Source organism: Malaclemys terrapin, chromosome 5 (assembly GCF_027887155.1).
Source record: "Malaclemys terrapin pileata isolate rMalTer1 chromosome 5, rMalTer1.hap1, whole genome shotgun sequence".
In the NCBI taxonomy this organism is placed as follows: domain Eukaryota; kingdom Metazoa; phylum Chordata; order Testudines; family Emydidae; genus Malaclemys; species Malaclemys terrapin.
Genome location: NC_071509.1, coordinates 98,573,072 through 98,590,462, shown reverse-complemented (window position 1 = coordinate 98,590,462; position 17,391 = coordinate 98,573,072). Strand labels below are relative to the sequence as shown.

Genomic DNA, 17,391 nt, shown 5'->3' with positions numbered 1-17,391 from the left:
TTCCCTTTTCCTGCACTTACTGGCGTTGGAACAGTTTTTATAGTGGGGGTGCTGAACGCCATTGAACAAACCTGCAAACCCTGCACATGATGCAAAGCACGTCAGCACCTCTAGTTCCAGTGCTCCTACCGGCATTTGAGTCTGCTCCCCTGCGGAAGCACAAGCCACAGCTCAGTCCTTTCCGTAAGGAGATTTAACATTACACAGAGTGACAGTTCTGAGAGAGAGAGAAAGTGTGACCCACAATTTGTCAAGAAGTAACAGTTAATAAGCACAAGCAACCTGAAAGCAATATTTGAAATGGTTGTGACTATTGCAGCTCATCAGCAGCAACAGTCTTCAACTCTCACAGCCAGTGATAACTACCAATCTCCTTCTCTTGTTTACAGTGAGATAGGGAGCACACTGTCTGGATCCAAAGGGTTTGCCACAGGCTTGAGACACAGATCTCGCAGTGGAAAGCTCTTATCATTGCATTGTTTAGCTGTTGAGTTCTCCCTGGCTCTCTCCAACTTTCCCTGTTTTGTAGTCTTCTCACTGAGCTCCAGTTATTTGAGCCTTCAGATGGTACCTATGGGTATGTCCTGCAATGAAAGCTTCTTATATATCTTTGAAATGGCTACTGAGAATGTTTAGCAATGGCTACACCCATGATTTCTGGCTCTTGCAGGGGAGTATCCCACCTGGCTCTGGCAAATCTGTACACACACAGAGTCCCCGAAACAAAAACAAGAAATTATGTATCCACCCTACTTTGTCTTCCCTTACTTATGCAACTAAATGCAGCAGTGTATGCATGTGGCTTACACTTGTGCTTCCAAAAGGACTGAATAACCATTTATAGATGAATCATTGTGAAAAGAGAAGTTGTTTCCACCCAATTCATTTCTTAAACAAAACTAATTTAGCGGCAATAATAACACTAGAAAATACAGCTGCTTGGGCATGAACAGTGTACCCAGTTTTCAGAAGGAGGACGTCAATGAAATTCCAATGGTGTGCTTATTCTTATCACAGCTCCTTTAATAAAAAGAGTGTGTGGATGCGTTGGCTTATGATACATGAGGATTGCCAGCAAAAGGAGGTCATTTCTTTCCATGAATATTGTGGATTCAGAATTAGGGACAGAACTGGAATGTAACCCTGGGAGACACTCCCACTCCTTCCCCCACATCCTCACGACTGACCATACCCCCTGCACCTAATAATCCTGCGACATCCATGCCTGTCTAATTGCTATGGGAAGTGAAGAGACTAATCCTCTTTGTGTCTCCTCTTTCCTGGCCTTCATGGTAACATAAAAGCCTTTGTCCCTTATGGGGGAAAGGGGAAGAAATACAGCTGCCCCTCCCCACCAGATTCCGTCCCTTTAAAGCTCTCTGCACTGCATACTCCCCATACTTAGTAATTTCTCAGGGGGACTGTGGGGGCACATATAAGATTTCAGGCAGATTGGTTTGATTTTGTGCAGTTATGAAGGGAGAAGGAAGTCAAAATATGTTTTGTAGGCCTTGATGCTGCAGCCTTTATGTGCCGTGCAGTGTGATGTTCAAGGTTATTGTGTGTCAGTGTGAGTGCTGTGCAAATGAAACAGGCACAAGTAAGGTCGAGGGCGATGCATAGTCATCACATTGAAAGGCAATAAGTCTCAAGCCCCAGCACCCCCCTTATTTTCATCCAAAAATAAGGATGAAATTAGGAATAGGGTAGGTGTGTCTGAGGAGAGTGGTTTAAGTGTGAACTTTATTATGAGGCACTGATTATTATTAGTAGGAGTAATAGTATTTGTATTTTGGCATTGCCTAGTTGCTCCTTGGATCAGGGCCTCCTTGAGCTGGGCACTGTCCACACAACAAAAATGCAGTCCTTGCCCCTAGCTATGTGTTTCCCTCCTAGGCCTTAATTGCTGCAGGGAGTGACTTGGCAGCCATTCAGCAGCTTTCTAGTGCAGAGTCAGAATCACGTTTGCTCCCTTTTTACAGTTTGCTTATGCATGCCACACTCTGCACCTGCACAGCGTGAGGTCTAGTCCGTATCTGGAAGCTAGCTTCAACCTTACATATATAACCTAATGTGTATACATGATGCATTTCCTTTCTCCATAGTGTTTTGCAGAACTTTCAGTTGTTCGCTATTCAAGCCCTAAGAAATGGTTAAACAGAAGATCCTAATATTAGTAAGTTAATGTTTTAGATATGGGCTGCCTTAATTTTCCTCTGTATAAATTGATTTTAGAAATCAACCTTAATTATTTCTGCAGTTGGTGATCAGCACTTTGGAGAGCTGATTTCATCCGGTATTCCTGTATAAGGCAGTTGGAAGTTTTCTACAGTAACAAAACAATGTCAGTGAAGCGGACAGGTGTATAGACAGTGCATCATGGTTCAAGTTCATGTTATTGCATTAGAGATGCAACCAGAACCTCATAACCAAACACCTTCCAATCTTTGGGAAAGCTTATATCTATGCCTGGCCGCTCAGACCCCTCTCAGTTATACATATTTGTTTTGTAACTGAAGATATATGAAATAACTTTTTTTCAAAGTAAAACTTATCCACAAGTTGGGAGGAATATATTGTGTTCACTTGGGTACTAAATTGCCAGAGTGAGAGGAAGGGAGAGATTAATGTTAATTGTTCTAATTATTATTGTCCTATGGATGGCCAGTCACACTGCTGGTAATGTTGAAGGTTCTCTAAGAGTCTAATTCTTTTCTTTAAGGGGAAGGAATGCAGGAATTTCTGGCTTTGTTTTCTGTCAGTAAAATTTCAACTTTATTTTTCTTGCTTTTGTTTTTCCATCTCGTAGCACAAGCTATGGATGCCATGTAAACATCCAGTGTCAGTAAATATGTAGCCGTTTTCCCTTTTCTTTAATTTTGATTAGAACAAGCAGCATTTTGGTGTACTCTTTCATTTAAAGCTGCTTTGATTAAAAGCTTTTTTCTTTTCTTTTCTTTTTGGCTTGGATCTAAAGAGTTTGTTCTAGTGAGGCACAAGATGAAAGGATGTTTTGTTTTTATTCATTCACAGTACAGTGAAAATTAACCCTTTTCTCTTTACCAAAAACAAAGCAAACAAAAATATATATAACAGGAGCTACCAAAGAGAGTTAAAATATGCATTTATCAAGTATTTTTGTCCCTTAACAACCAACTCAAACACCTGGAGGGAAGAAGACGAAAAGAAATGACAATTAGGCAACCTGTCTGTGAATGCAATATAACTCCTACAGTTTTTGCTACAGACTGTGCTATGAAATAACGTTCTGTTATATGAAGTAGATTGCTCTCCAGAGTCCCTAATATGTTAGCCTAGAATATGGGGGATTTATTCCAACCAGCAAATGGACTCAGGAAAATAAAAATACAATTTGCAACAACCTGCTCCTACAAAGGGGGGCTTTACTCCTTGCTGAGCAGTTCATTCCTGTGTCTCAGCTAATTGCTTTTTTGTACTGAATAACTAATATTCAGCCTATAGCTGTTTAGCCACAAGTAACTACTACAGCAATAGGGAAATAAATAATGCAGTTTTGTCGAATTCAGCTCCCACTACCTGTTTACTTTTTCACATAAAATACAATTAGGTTCTGCAAATAAAAAATGCAGTTCATTGTGCTTAAAATGATGGATTTTCAAGCAATTTACTACAAGTTCCTTATATTCTTCTACTACTTAAGAGGGCTTGTTTACACAATGTGCTAGTCTGCACAAGAGGTGTATAAATTCTAGTGGGCACTGGCTTGTTGCACACTAACTGGCCTGTGTGGACACTGCTGGTGCACACTAAAAGTTCCCCAATGTGCATTAATGTAGTATACAGGACTATATTAATGTTCAGTAGGGGAACTTTTAGTGTGCACCAGCAGGGTCCATGCAGGTCAGGTAGTGCACTGGAGTTTACATCCCTCTAGTGCGGTCTAACGCAACATGGAGACAAGCCCAGAGCTAAAATTTCTAGTTTGACCATTTACTAACACAGTGTGCTATAAAAGGCTTCATGTGATTCATATACTATGATGAAATATGACCTCTTTGGAGACTTGACATCCTGGAACCAGCTTATATGCATAGATCACTGGAGGCAAGACTTTTCAAAAATCCAACAGAAAGGCATACATATAACTCAGACTTCTTGCAAGGAGTTCTTTTGGGTTCTATACAGATATGCAAACTGAGGTTGGATTTTATGGGGGAAAGGGCAGAAGCAAGTAAAAGTAAGTAGACTTCTTGTAAAATTTATTCTAAATCCTCCTTTGGATTACAGTAGTGTATTTATAACAGAATAACAGTAAATTCAGGATATCTGTTTGTGGTAGCAAGGGACCTTTTAAGGATGCAGTGGGGAAGGCAGCATATCTTTGGATTTCTGTTTCATTCAGGACTGCAACTGGAGGGAGAACAAAACTTCTCTCAAGTGTGGTGACTGGGTCAGAACTCACCAAGACTGAGAGGGCCTGCCAAATTAGTTACTATGGCTTAGTGAGAAGTCAGTAAAGTCTTCTGATAATTAAGGCTCTGATTCTGGAGGGCATTTAACTGCATGTTTAACTTTAACCACCATGACTCTAATAGAACTATTCATGTGCTTAACGTTAAACACTCTCGTAAGTATTCTGTTGAACTGGTGGCCATTAAAGTATATTGGGGATGTTTGTTCATGTTACATGTTGGTGCATACCCTGATTTAATAAGCTGGCTCTTTTTCCTAGAACATACTTGACATCATTGTTCATGTGTATTTTGGATGAACTTACATGTCCTTACTCTAGTGGGTTTTTGGTGAATGGCTGGATTTGAACTTTAAAAAAAAAAAAAAAAGAACTCTATGACAAAATTAAGATGATCTTATTTGCGCTTATATATACTTTGTATTAGTTAAATTTTGTATATTTATCCTGTGTCAGTTTCTACCACAAGATAAATACACAAACATTATTGCAGCCTGTATATGTTCATAGTTTGTGTTTTTTTTTCCGGCACGGCATGAGTAATAGATCAAACTCACCCCGATGTAAGCAGTTACAGCTCCATGAAATAAACAGGGTTGCACGTGCTTTAAACCAGCTGTGAACTTAGCTGGGAAAGTCTGGCATTGTAATAAGGATGACAGCCTGTTCCACACAAAAAATGGATAATGGCTATATCCATAACAATAATTTAAGATACTTTTTTGCCACATTGCTTCTGGCCCTAATGAATCATTTGTTTTCACAGAGTCACTGGAGGTGAACTGTTTGAAGATATAGTTGCAAGGGAATATTACAGTGAAGCAGATGCCAGGTAAGTGTTTGATTTCTAGAATGTTGTTTATTGCTAGATTTTAACAATTGTCTTTAATTATGCTAGCATATTTACTTATTTTGGTGTTTACTTATGGTGTTTGGCATCAGTTAGAACAGAGCAATTCAACCTTCATCTATAGTTCCCATCGAGGCTTTGTTAGATTTGGAAGATAGTCTAGTGGCTTGAGCTCAGTTTGGGTAAATTTCCCATTGCCTTCAATGGAACCATGATTTCACCCTTGGTATTATAACCTGATTCTGACACCCACTGGGTCTTAGTAAAGACACTTTCTGCCTCAATTTTCCCATCTGTAGAATGGAAATAATACTTTAATGTGACATACACACCAATTTTGAAAATCTATACATATTTAGTATTACTAGTGTTCTGAATCCAAAAAACTTTTCCTTCCTTTGAGATGCATTTCTTTCATTAACGAACAGTAATAGCTACTGTGTGTCTCTCAGTCAGTGCTCAAATCTGCGAACACTCTGGTCTATTAGGTTCCCTAATGAACCTCTTCATATTTGTTCTATTGCTAACTTCTGTGGGAAAATTCCTTTTAAAATAAATTTAACTAGATATTTTGCCTCTATATATTTATAATACCCAAATCATATAGAGATGCCATGTAGTAATATAACATTCAGTCAGTCCTTTACAATGGTAAGGGTTGTTCTTTTAGACCACAGTCAATTTATGTAAAACACATTTTGGGGAGTGTTTTAAATAACAGCACAAATATTCTGTCCTTTAAATTTCATTTAGCAGACAGAGAGAAAACGTTAGCAGTGTCCCAAGTGTGTATAACAAGTAGTAATGGGATGATGGTGAACAAAGGAAAATCTGGACTGGACGTTAGGAAACCTCCTGACACTGAAATTGATTAGACTGAAAAATAATCTCCTAAGGGAAGTGGTGGAAACCTGATCCTCAGGACATTTAAAACTAAGCTGGATAAAACATGCTGCAGAGGAGAAAACTGGATTAGCAGCTGTAGAGGGCTGACTGAATAATTTTTGCATACCCTAATTTTTTTAGTTCTGTGGAAACAGTCACATTTTCTAATGCTGATGCCAAATGCCAGAAAGTGGTTATACTTTGTTTTTAAAGAAAAGAAAACCGGAGGTGATTATTCTGTTTTAAAAGTTATTATTATATGATGCAAAAGGGTGCATACAAATATATTCTGTATTAAACAAGTGGTGTGTTTAGGGTTGTTATGCATCTATGTATGTGTTTGTGTGTGTCCTTTGAAATAGTTAATGAGCTTTTTAGATGCATGATCTATAATAAAAATAGGTCTTGTTCCTGCAAACCCTTACCTAAGTAGTCCTTATTCATGCAAGCAGTTTGCTTAATGTCACTAGGACTACTTAAATGAGTTAGCGACTACTCATGTAAGAAAGGGTTTTCAGAACTGGGCTCTACTTACTGATTTATGACTGTCCCTACCTACTGAATTTCATGGCAAAAACATTTAATATGATCAGCATCAAATCCATGGCCCTTTGACAAGTACAGTACATATAGTCCCAGATTTCCAACCCAATGAGAAGTAAAAATGAGCCCTTCTCATTGGCTGTAACAGTGCTAAAAATGTCTGAAAATCATTCCATTGCTGTAGAAAACCAAAGTTTTCAGCTGTGATTTTTTGGCACTATAGATTGGCCAAAAATTTCAAATTGCATGTATAAAACCATGCTGCTAATTCCATGTTTTAAGCACCTAAATAAAAGTGGCCTGATTTTTCAGTGGTAATTATTTCAATGAGAACTATGGGTTCTCAGCGTTTAGTTGTACACTTATGCATTTAGGAACTTATATTCATATACCCATGTTTGAAAATTTTAGTTCAGGGCCTTTAATGCTGATTTCCATTTTACATGTGGCTACTAACCAAATTATTGTTGTCACTGCTGTTTTAAATGAAAATGTATACCTCCTTATTGAATTATTTACATATATTTTCCCATTAATACTTTCTACAAGAAACCATTATATTCAAAATGATAAATGTTTTGTGTTTTCTTGTTTATTTTTTAATCTTTACTCTTGTTTCTTCTCATTTTTGTTCATTTCCTTATTTCAACACTTGTGTGTTAATATTGATGTCAGACTATAAACTTTCTCAGAAAGTACATCAGAAACCACTTAAGGATTTCACTGCCCTCCCAAATTTTTATTTTATTTTATTTTATTTTTTTAAGATTTGATATGTTCTTCAAAAATCTCCATGCTGCTGAATGAAAACACCACACAAATTGTTCTGTCTGATGATATCACACTTTAGATGTTAAGTGTCTTTTTTGTTTGTTTTATATTTTGTTTTTGTTTGGTTTAGATCTGGAAATATTTTTATATTCAGCATTGTTTTGTTCCAGTTCCATGTGCAGTTAAGATTTGTCAGGAAATGTAAATCTGTTTTTGTTCCTTATTTTTTTTTTTAAATTTTATTTTATTTTGTATTTGATGTGATTATGTGCCTTTAAAATGTTCTCCCTTCCATTCTGCCCTTGTATCTTTGCAGTCATTGTATACAGCAGATTCTAGAAAGTGTTAATCATTGTCACCTAAATGGCATAGTTCACAGAGACCTGAAGGTCAGTATCTGGTGCCCATAAATTGGATAAGATTTTTTTTTTACTTTGAAAGGGTAGAGGGTGGGTTGGCTGAGATGTTCCCTTGCTTATCCTCCTCACCCTCAAAATGATTAAAAGAATAAATAATGCATGACGCCTCTTTCCAGTTTGCAAGTCTACAGGCCTAACATACATCATGGCAAAAGGGGAAGTAGTTGCTTTAAGATTGAAACCTGTGCCCTTCCAAGGTATTGGATTCATCCCACCTAGCTGAACGTGGTTGGTATGATACATATATTTTCGAAGGGATTTCATTAATCATTCTGAATGTATCTGGAGTTGCACTTTGGCTGTGATGTATGTCAGCCTGCAGATTTAAACACCACTTCTGTTCTGAGACCATGGGTTGCAGTAGCAGAACAACTGGTCACACATTGCTCCATTAGAGTATGATGAACTCTCAGGCAGGAGATGATGATTTCCAACTAAATTAAAGCATGAGAAGTTAATAATTTATCTAAAATATATTACTTATAGTAATTTTACCTTAATGGCTGCGATGATTTCTAATGCAACAGAGAGCTCTCAGGAAGAAAGGGAGGAAAAGAAACAAATGCCACTAAATATTTAGCATAACTTTTTAAAAAATGATGTTATCAACACATTTTCAGTATCAATACTTGTTGCATTTTTAAAATACAGTAATCTCCAAAATAGCACATCCCTGTTAACAGGACTTCTACATTAAATCCACGTTGGCCTTCCTTCTTCCAAACTCCCTGTACAGATCAAAATGGGTTAAAATAAGGTAAAGCCTTCACATGGCATGGTATTTCTGAGATAGTAGCTGCTCTGTGTGAGTGATGTGTGTACATTTCTGAAGGTTGTGTAAAACATCTTCAGTTGTTTGCTAGTTTTGCACTTTAACCCAGTCTCGCTGAGGGTATACAGACAGTGAGTGTAAGCTTGGAACTAACACACGCCCCCTGGTGTTTGCATGCAGTCATTGCATTCAGCAGATCCTGGAGGCTGTGCTACACTGTCATCAGATGGGAGTAGTCCATCGGGACTTGAAGGTGAGTAATACTGTTGGAGCAGATCTCACACCACCCAGCTCCTACTTACTGTTCAGCTGCAGATGTGCATGTAAAGGCAGAAGAGATGAGCATGTCTTTTTGCATAAACTTGCTTGTAGACTTTACCGAACTGGAATAGCTAACCTAATTGAACAAATTGTTTCTGTTTAATAGAATTTCAATTTAAAAAACAATTACAGTTACCAAACTTGTCCAGTGAAACTGTAAATATTTTCCTTTCCCTCCTCAGTGGCAATAATAGGAGTGAACCTCTAAAATCCTCTCAACCTACTCAGGAATTGTCATTATCTATACATCTGTTAGTAACAGAGAACAAAGGGAAAAAGGAGTTATTTTTCAAGTATTTGAGCACATAATGTAATTACATAAACAGTATGTCACTCTGTCATCCCAGAGCTGTCTGGGGTGGGTGGGTGGGGGGGAGCAGCAGAGCTAACATGAATATGACTTTCAAACCATTTTTAGAAAGAGTTCCCTGAGAAGCATATTAATACATGCAGGCCCCATGTCCTAGTAGTAAATGGCCATCCTGAGATCGCTGCTACTGAGGCCTGCCCTATTCTACTTCCTGTTGTGGCTAACGACTGTTTAAAGCTGGAATTGCTACAGTTTTCTGACCAGAAAGTTCATGAAGGTTAGAGTTCTTCGCAGAGTGGTGTTAGTATTTAGAATAGAATTTTGGGAAAGAAGTTCCCTTTGCCAAGAGGAATATCACCCCGCCTTAACTACATAGATTTCCAAATGACTGGAGATAAATGCTACATCAAATTCCTCTTGCATCTGATGCAAGTTGGAGATGGAGCTAAAGAGGTTGAAGTGATCTCTCCCTTTCTGCTCCTGGATGGCTCATAGGGTATTTCTACACTGCAATTAAAAACCCATGGCTGACTTATGCCAGTTGATTCAGATTCCCAGAGCTTGGGCTAAGGGGCTATTTATTGCAGTGTAGACACTCGGCTGGAATCCAGGTTCTAGGACCCTGCAAGATGAGATGGTCCCAGAGCTCAGGCTATAGCCCAAGCCAAAATGTCTACACTGTAATTAAACAGCCATGCAGCCCAAGCCCTGCGAGCCTGAGTCAGTTCGCACAGGCCAGCCGTGAGTGTCTAATTGCAATGTAGACATACTTGTAGAGACAAGCTAGGTAGTCTATAAAAACACAGGTACTGACTTCTCATTCTTCATACAAAAGAAGAGAAAAACTAAACTCAGACAGCATTCAGTCTCCAAGATCCTAGATACAGTTAGTCTGTTTAAATAGAAGGCTAATGGAAACTATCTGAATAACAGGTTCCCCTTAAAAAGGAAATAAAAAGGTGGCATCTTTATAGGCAAGGCAGTTGTAGGTCTCACCCCATCCTTCCTTTGAGCACACTCACTCTCTGTCTCTGTTTTCCCCATACTGCCAATTCCCTTTCTCTTTGGTCAGGGAATTTTATTATGGGGAGGTGGAATTTCCTTTCCAGATTGGGGTTTCCCATCACCAGTGATAGAGCCAGGATCAGAATGTTGTCTTCCCTCTCCTCATCTCTCACCCCCTAGGAAAGAGCTGTGTAGTTACTTTATTTATAGATTTCCTTACTGTTACTCTAGATAAATCTAAGGGGTTCTAATGCAGGAAAACAGGAATTAGAAAACCTAGAGGATGTGGTGGATTCCAAAAGCACAGACAGCATCCCCCATTTTGCTCTTATGGAACTCCCATATTTCATATTTTGGAGAACATTACAATGCCAAATCTCTGTCCAGTCTACAAATCCTTCTCAGCAGCTGTATAACACATGTCTCAGTCAGCACCAGCTTTAAATGAAAGGATATGAAATTTGACCATATGCTTTAAAGATGCCTGTTCCCACTGTATATACTGTACAATCCACTGCTAAAGAAACTGGAGTGTAGCTATATACATTGAGAGGATAAGGAATGGTTTGATGTACCATTCATAGGTTCATATAAAGTGACATTTTCTTCTGAGATGCATGAAAAAAGAATGATCCCTTATGTAATCCAACTACGCTCTCTCCACCCCAGCTCACTTGTGGATTTTTTTATTTTGGCAAATCCTGACTGAATTGGAAGCAGTAGAGAGACTTTGTTCCTATCACACTTCAGTGCTTAATTTTGAAATAATTTCATTTTCAAGATGAAAACTCAAGGAAATTGAAAATCAGCCCCCTTCGGCCCACATGGAAGTGACACAGAGAAGGGAATACATTCCAGGGCCATGTTCAGTTTTCTACAACTCTCTCCACACAAGGATCTGGCAAAACTCCAGCAAGAAGACCTGGAGAAGCTACTTAGAACTGGAGCGGCAAGAGGCCAGGCATCTGGGGGAATGGTCTTGGCCTTGTGAGGGTTTGGAGGTAGCTTTTCCTCAAACCCTGTCCGTATCCTGACAGCATGCTTGCAAAATGTCCTTTCCCATTTGGTGTGAGAGGGATAATCTGGCTTCATTTTAGGGAAGTATACATATATTTCTAGCTTTTTTTTAATGCAATTGAGCAGCTAGAAATGAAGATGTGATCTGGCACCATATGACCACCAGGAAGTGCTCCATGGAACACTGTTTGGGAACCTTGGTGTATTGGAATGGGTCTAGAATGCAATCCAGAAAAAACTATCTCATAGGATTTTTAAAATTGCTCGTAGAAACACTTACTAGTGGCTGCCTTCTTTCACATAGTTCACAAAACTCTTGCATGTAGAAATTTCAAGATCTAAGTTACATTGGCTCTGGCAATCAGCAGCAATGTTTCTCTTGAGAATCTAAAATGGTTAACAATCCCCACAGACTCCCCTTGTGAAAAAAATTATCAAGATCAGGCTCCAGATATATTAAAACCCACACAAAACCTTTCTGAATAAAGACGTTTCCACACACAATCCATAAACTCAGCTCTGTGTTTTAATTTAGTTACAAGTAACTTTTAAAATCATCGCTGCTTTTCTACATGTATGACTGCAGCCAAACTTTTAGTGCAGAGTGCAACTTTTTGATGCAGACTGATTTGTTAGTTTCATGGATGATACACAAGATTATGCTGTAAAATATCCCAGTTCCTCTCCAGTTATGCACATACACTTTAGTCATTTGAAGTTCATGCATGATAAATATCTAGTGTGTTTCTTGTTATCCTGAACTAGCAGCTGCATGTTCTTTAAGGGCATAGTACCACACTATTACTGCCTGGAAGGCTGTTGATCTTATCATAGGAGTAAATGTGCTTCTTCTTTTTTTATTGAAACTTACTTATTATCTTATGACAATGGTATTTGCTTACAGTACTTTAATCCCATTTAATAAGAAGATTACAGATTTCTAATTGTATTAAAGGTGGGGGGGAGACTGATACCATTTCACAATGTGATCCCATTCAAAATAGGGTATGTGTGTGACGAATTAGGACTTGTGTGTGTCAACTGTTAGTGTATGAAATTTCACTGTGTTGGATTGTTGAAGATCACAAACAAATAGGACCATCCATTGCTTTAAGTGGTTTACATAAGCAATGCTTTCCAGGAAGTAATTACTGCAAATTTCTCTCTGTCTGATTGAAAACCTGTAAGAATGTTATCTATACATAGAAATAGGTATGAGGAAATGACAGACAGGATGACATTGTTTATATTAATATTTATAAAATATATCAAAGTTAAAGAAACACTTGAAATTATTTTTTACATATTGGGGGTACTGTGTTTTAAATAGATGGAAATAATTCAAGTGAAAAATAGATTACATTTTATTCTGGGAAACTTTAATTGGTGACATTTATTTAGAATAAAGATTATGTATTGACTGTGTGTGTATGTCATGTTTTTTAACATAATAATTTGGAAGATCTAGCATATGTGAGGTGAACGATTAAATGATTTTCTCATATCTCCTTTGGAAGTGTTTCCAAAACAAATGGGTGGGGGGCAACCCTGCTGAAGAACTACAGTTCTATTATAGTTTTCATTATTACTAGACCAGTTTTCATGTAATTCCAACCCCTTGTTTTAAATGCTTAGTAATAGCTTAAAAATGACTAATTCCTTTAGGACTGAATTTCCATGTTTGGTCTCAACCCAAAGTTGATTTTTTGGGGGGATAGAGAGAAGATGAGAAGTCAAGGAAGTTTCATTCAGCCATTTTTAAATTCAGTGAAGGTGAAAAAATACTTAATACTTTTGATTAAACCTTTTTAGATACAGCTACCCCAAAAATAGCAAGGAAAAAATAAAAATAAAAACCTGTTGATGTAAATAGCATTTAATTAATAGTTAATTCTTTGCTAGGTTTTTGATTAATAAAAGTTTTGTGTGACAAGGAAAAAATAAACTTCTGAACAAGATTTTAGAAGAAGCTAGTAAGAAACCATTATTATTTATCGTCATTATCATCATCACTGCAGTGCCTAAAGGTCCTATCCACATTAGGGTCCTTTAGTGCTCGGCACTGTACAGACATACAGGCGAGTCTCATCTTATGCGGGGATTCAGTTCCGCAGTTAGCGTGTTAAGCGAAAACCGCACTATAGTCAAAATTACATTGAGTTGAATGGCGGGCAAAATCGCCTGCACTACAGGTACAATATTAAAATTGTTATTTTTCCCTTTTTTTTTTCTTTTTTTGCCGACGCGTAAAGCTGAAATCGCGCATGTTAAATACGCGTAAGATGCGACAGACCTGTATACTAAAAGACAGCCTCTACCCCAAAAGCTTACAGCCTTAGACCCTGATCTTGCAAACATTTATTAACTCTAAGCATGTGTATAGTCCCACTGAAACCGATGAAGTTGCTCACATGCTTAAAATAAAGCTTGCAGTGAAGACTTGGCAGCATTGGGGCCTCACTTTAAGACAAGATGTAATGATTTGATGCACTATTTTTAACATCCCTGCACAAGAGATGCTTCAGGTAATTAGTGAGATAAATTTGCAGGAGGGAGATTGTAACTAAAGTAAACATAAGGCATGTCCTCTTTTTTTAAAGAAAATGTTTTAATATTGGGCGGGGGGCGAGAAAATGCCAGGGGAAGAATATTGGGTCCTACATATAGTGTCTCAGCTATATTTTTTCTGAATTCTACAATATTCTGCAAATTCTAAAAAAAGTTAACTTTGCTCTAGCAGCCTTATCTTTGCAAAGATTGATGTCCTATATATTCTAAGGGGTGTATTTAACAGCATACACAGACATATTTTAAACTAAACGCTATTTGGAATGCTAACTTTTGCATTTCCTTAGCTTCTATTTTAAATATGTAAAGTTAATGTTGCGTTTGAATTCACATTAGAAACAAAGCCAAGTACCTTACTTACAAAATACCTAATCAAAATACTTTAAGCAGTGCAGAATTTTTTCCCGTTTCTTCTGAAACTCATAATCAGTCATTAATAGTGTTCTATCTAAGTTAATGATAATTGCCAATAGTAGTAGCTATACCTATACAAAAAAGACTCTCTCAGATTCAGAGTACAACAATTGTTCAAAAACACTTATTTGGTTAAAAACAGTCATTTCTTGCTGTTGCCTAGACTCTAACTTGTAATTGAAAGTGATGACAAATAGCAACAACAATAACAGTAGCGATTATTACTGTCCTTGCTGTTGCTATTTCTGGTAACACAGACCCTGTGTGAGGCACTGTGCAAACACAGAGGGTACAGTCCTCATGCTGAAAAGATTGCACTATATAGTCTATTTAATATCCATTCTCTAAATATGTATATAAAATCATGACTCTTACTGTTATTACTATCTGATGCAAAGCACATTTATAATGTTGCTGTAGATAATATACTGATCCTGCAAAAATTCTGCATGCAGATCAGACCCAATCTATATCTTTTCCTGCAGCATTTTTGCAGGTAAATTGTGATTGCCAGCTTTGTGTCACAAAGGCAGGTGCCAAATGCTTATTTGATCACACAGGTCCCCATAATCTCTTCAGTAGGTCTACACATCTCCTTTAGCCTGGCTGTCATGCAGGATTGGGAAGGCCATTTGCAGGCCAGGGGGTCCTTTAGAAGCAGGAAGGAAATGCATAGGTTTCTGTAATATTCAGGGGAAAATGCATGTTTTTTTCTTCATTCTATAAGATAGTTTTGTACTTTTCAGTATTGCCTATCATTGAATGCTGTACTGGAAAATGTAAATGTTGAAAAAAGTTAATTACAATGTTCTCATCTCATTTCCCTTCTCTCCCCCACCCCCTTTGCTCTCTCTCTCTCTCTCTTTGTGAATAAAGCCTGAGAACTTACTTTTAGCTAGCAAATCCAAGGGAGCAGCTGTAAAATTGGCAGACTTCGGATTGGCTATAGAAGTTCAAGGTGAACAACAGGCTTGGTTTGGTAAGCGAGCCTTCTTTTATTTTTTGTTTATTGTTTGATCTCACATTTCTGCCCATCCTCCCAACCCTTCCTGTTCCCACCCTAATAATAATAATGGACAATCATACATAGTAGAGTTGAATATGGAGTGGTTGGCTATTTGGTTTGTACTGAAATTCAGTTTCTACATCTTACTTCGCTTTGGGCTTTTTTTTGCACAGTGTTGAGCATCCTGAATTCTTATTACCTCAGCAGAGTCTGGGGAGCTCAGCGTCTTGCTAAAAACTCAGTGGGTAAAATTTTTTAAATGTGATATAGGAGCCTAAGTCCCATTTGCAGATGTCACTTAGGGACTAAGAAGCCTAAGTCCCATTGACTTTCAGTAAGAGACACAAAGATATATTGAAGGGTGAAGTCAAATGCATCCATTATGACTTCAAAAAGAGAAATTTCTTCCTTCGTCATCTCCTAAACCCTTCCCCCCACCCCACTCCCTTGAGAAGGAAGATATACACTGTCAGATTGTACCCTCTAGATGCAAGAAGGGGTCAGGCAGAGCTCTTTACGCACATTCTGAGGTCCATGGTAAGGGTAGTAAGTAGACCCAAAGTGTGTGTGTGTGGGGGAATAGGATTGCTAGGGGTGGGGGACACACATTTTCCCCTTCACACTTCAGAAAAGATAATACAGCCCCCAGATAACTAATCAATCAGTTCATCCAGGCCTGATTTAACATAGAAAACATGTACAGATTGCAAATTCATTATTGTCATTATCTGAAGGTCAAAATAAATAAAAGTGAGAAAAAGAGTTTATTCTCTGTTTTTAAAAAAAATACTAAGGTATGTATGAATGAGGTGTATGTAATTCAACAGATGTCAAGCATAAGGCAAAAATAATTGGGACCCCAAAGGAACAATATAGCACAAAATGGTTGTAGCAGATACCCATTCACATGTACAATAGCTGGAAAACTATGTTTAAAAATGAAATAAAAAACCCAGAGTTAGCTGTCAAAGCATAAGAATAACAGAACAAAAGCAGCAGGTTAGCCATGCTGAGTGTCTGAAAATTGGGTACATATGTACACATTTGTGCATAACAGCATCCTTATTAACTAGTCCAGTGTTTTAAATCCTGCTCTGTTTTATAGTGGATTTCTGTAATCCAGAGTTGCATTGGAGACCTAAATATCACCATATAACTGAAAAAGCCAGCACAACAGGACTTGGTCAAAAATAATACAGAATGAAGTTGGTGTGTATTAATAGAGAAAACAGCTGGCAAATCAGGAAAAAATTAATTGGGGTGAGCTTTAATCCTGAGATTTTTTTTTAAATGGTATTTCAGTATAGGGTGAATTCAGAAGAGTGCCCAGGATTTTGCAGTTCCTGTGGGTCTATGTAAAAATATCCTGCATTTGATCCTATGGAGCTGTGATGCATTTAAAGTAAATGTTCTGGGCTACAAGTAATTCAGCAGGGGCTGCCACATAAAACTTTAAGAAGGGTATAATGTAAGAAATTCTGTACATTGCTGTGTAGATTAGTGAAAAATGAATATCATTATGTAATTTAAAAATGAAACCAAAGTGGTAAGTGACCAAGGCCTCTGCTACGAAAGCAGTAAGAATTGGATAGGCCCAGTATTATTCTTTAATCAAACAGCACTGTGATACTATTGAAATTAGGGAAGGACAAAGTGGTTCTGAAACACAAAAAGAACCAATTCAGACCTTCACCCAACAGTTAAAAACTTCCCCATCTTGTTAAAGGAAGTGTGGGGGAATTGTAGGGAAGATCACAAGGAGAGGGAAGAGAGTGTGAATGGATTTGTTTTCAAAATATCTTTGGTATGGATTCAGCTGTTAGTCGTGGAATGAGGAAAGTAGCATGTTGTAACAAAGCAGTTTTTATTTGTTTTTCTATTTGGGGACGAAGGGTTCTGTGCCTGTTTTGGAGCCCTAATTTTCTTCCCCCATCCCTTTCTAATAATGTTTTAAATCCCCACTTTTTCCAGCCGCAAAGCCCTTGCATAGTATATAATTTGGGCTTAATTTTCCATTGACTTTCATGGAGTAACTTTTGACTTACCTTGCTATGAGC

At 37.8% G+C, this 17,391-nt stretch overlaps 1 protein-coding gene across 16 annotated transcripts in view; it reads left to right on the top strand.

Annotated features, from left to right (window-relative positions):
- Positions 1-17,391, top strand: part of CAMK2D (calcium/calmodulin dependent protein kinase II delta) — a 263,534-nt gene that overhangs the window by 168,000 nt on the left and 78,143 nt on the right. For 8 of the 16 annotated variants that reach the window (XM_054028970.1, XM_054028972.1, XM_054028984.1 and 5 more), the window contains exons 5-7: positions 5,220-5,285; positions 7,819-7,891; positions 15,205-15,307. In XM_054028970.1, coding sequence (XP_053884945.1) covers positions 5,220-5,285; positions 7,819-7,891; positions 15,205-15,307 — 242 coding nt within the window. Of the gene's footprint in view, positions 1-5,219; positions 5,286-7,818; positions 7,892-8,873; positions 8,947-15,204; positions 15,308-17,391 lie in introns of those variants that run through there. The other 8 variants (XM_054028973.1, XM_054028971.1, XM_054028980.1 and 5 more) reach the window with 2 other exon arrangements.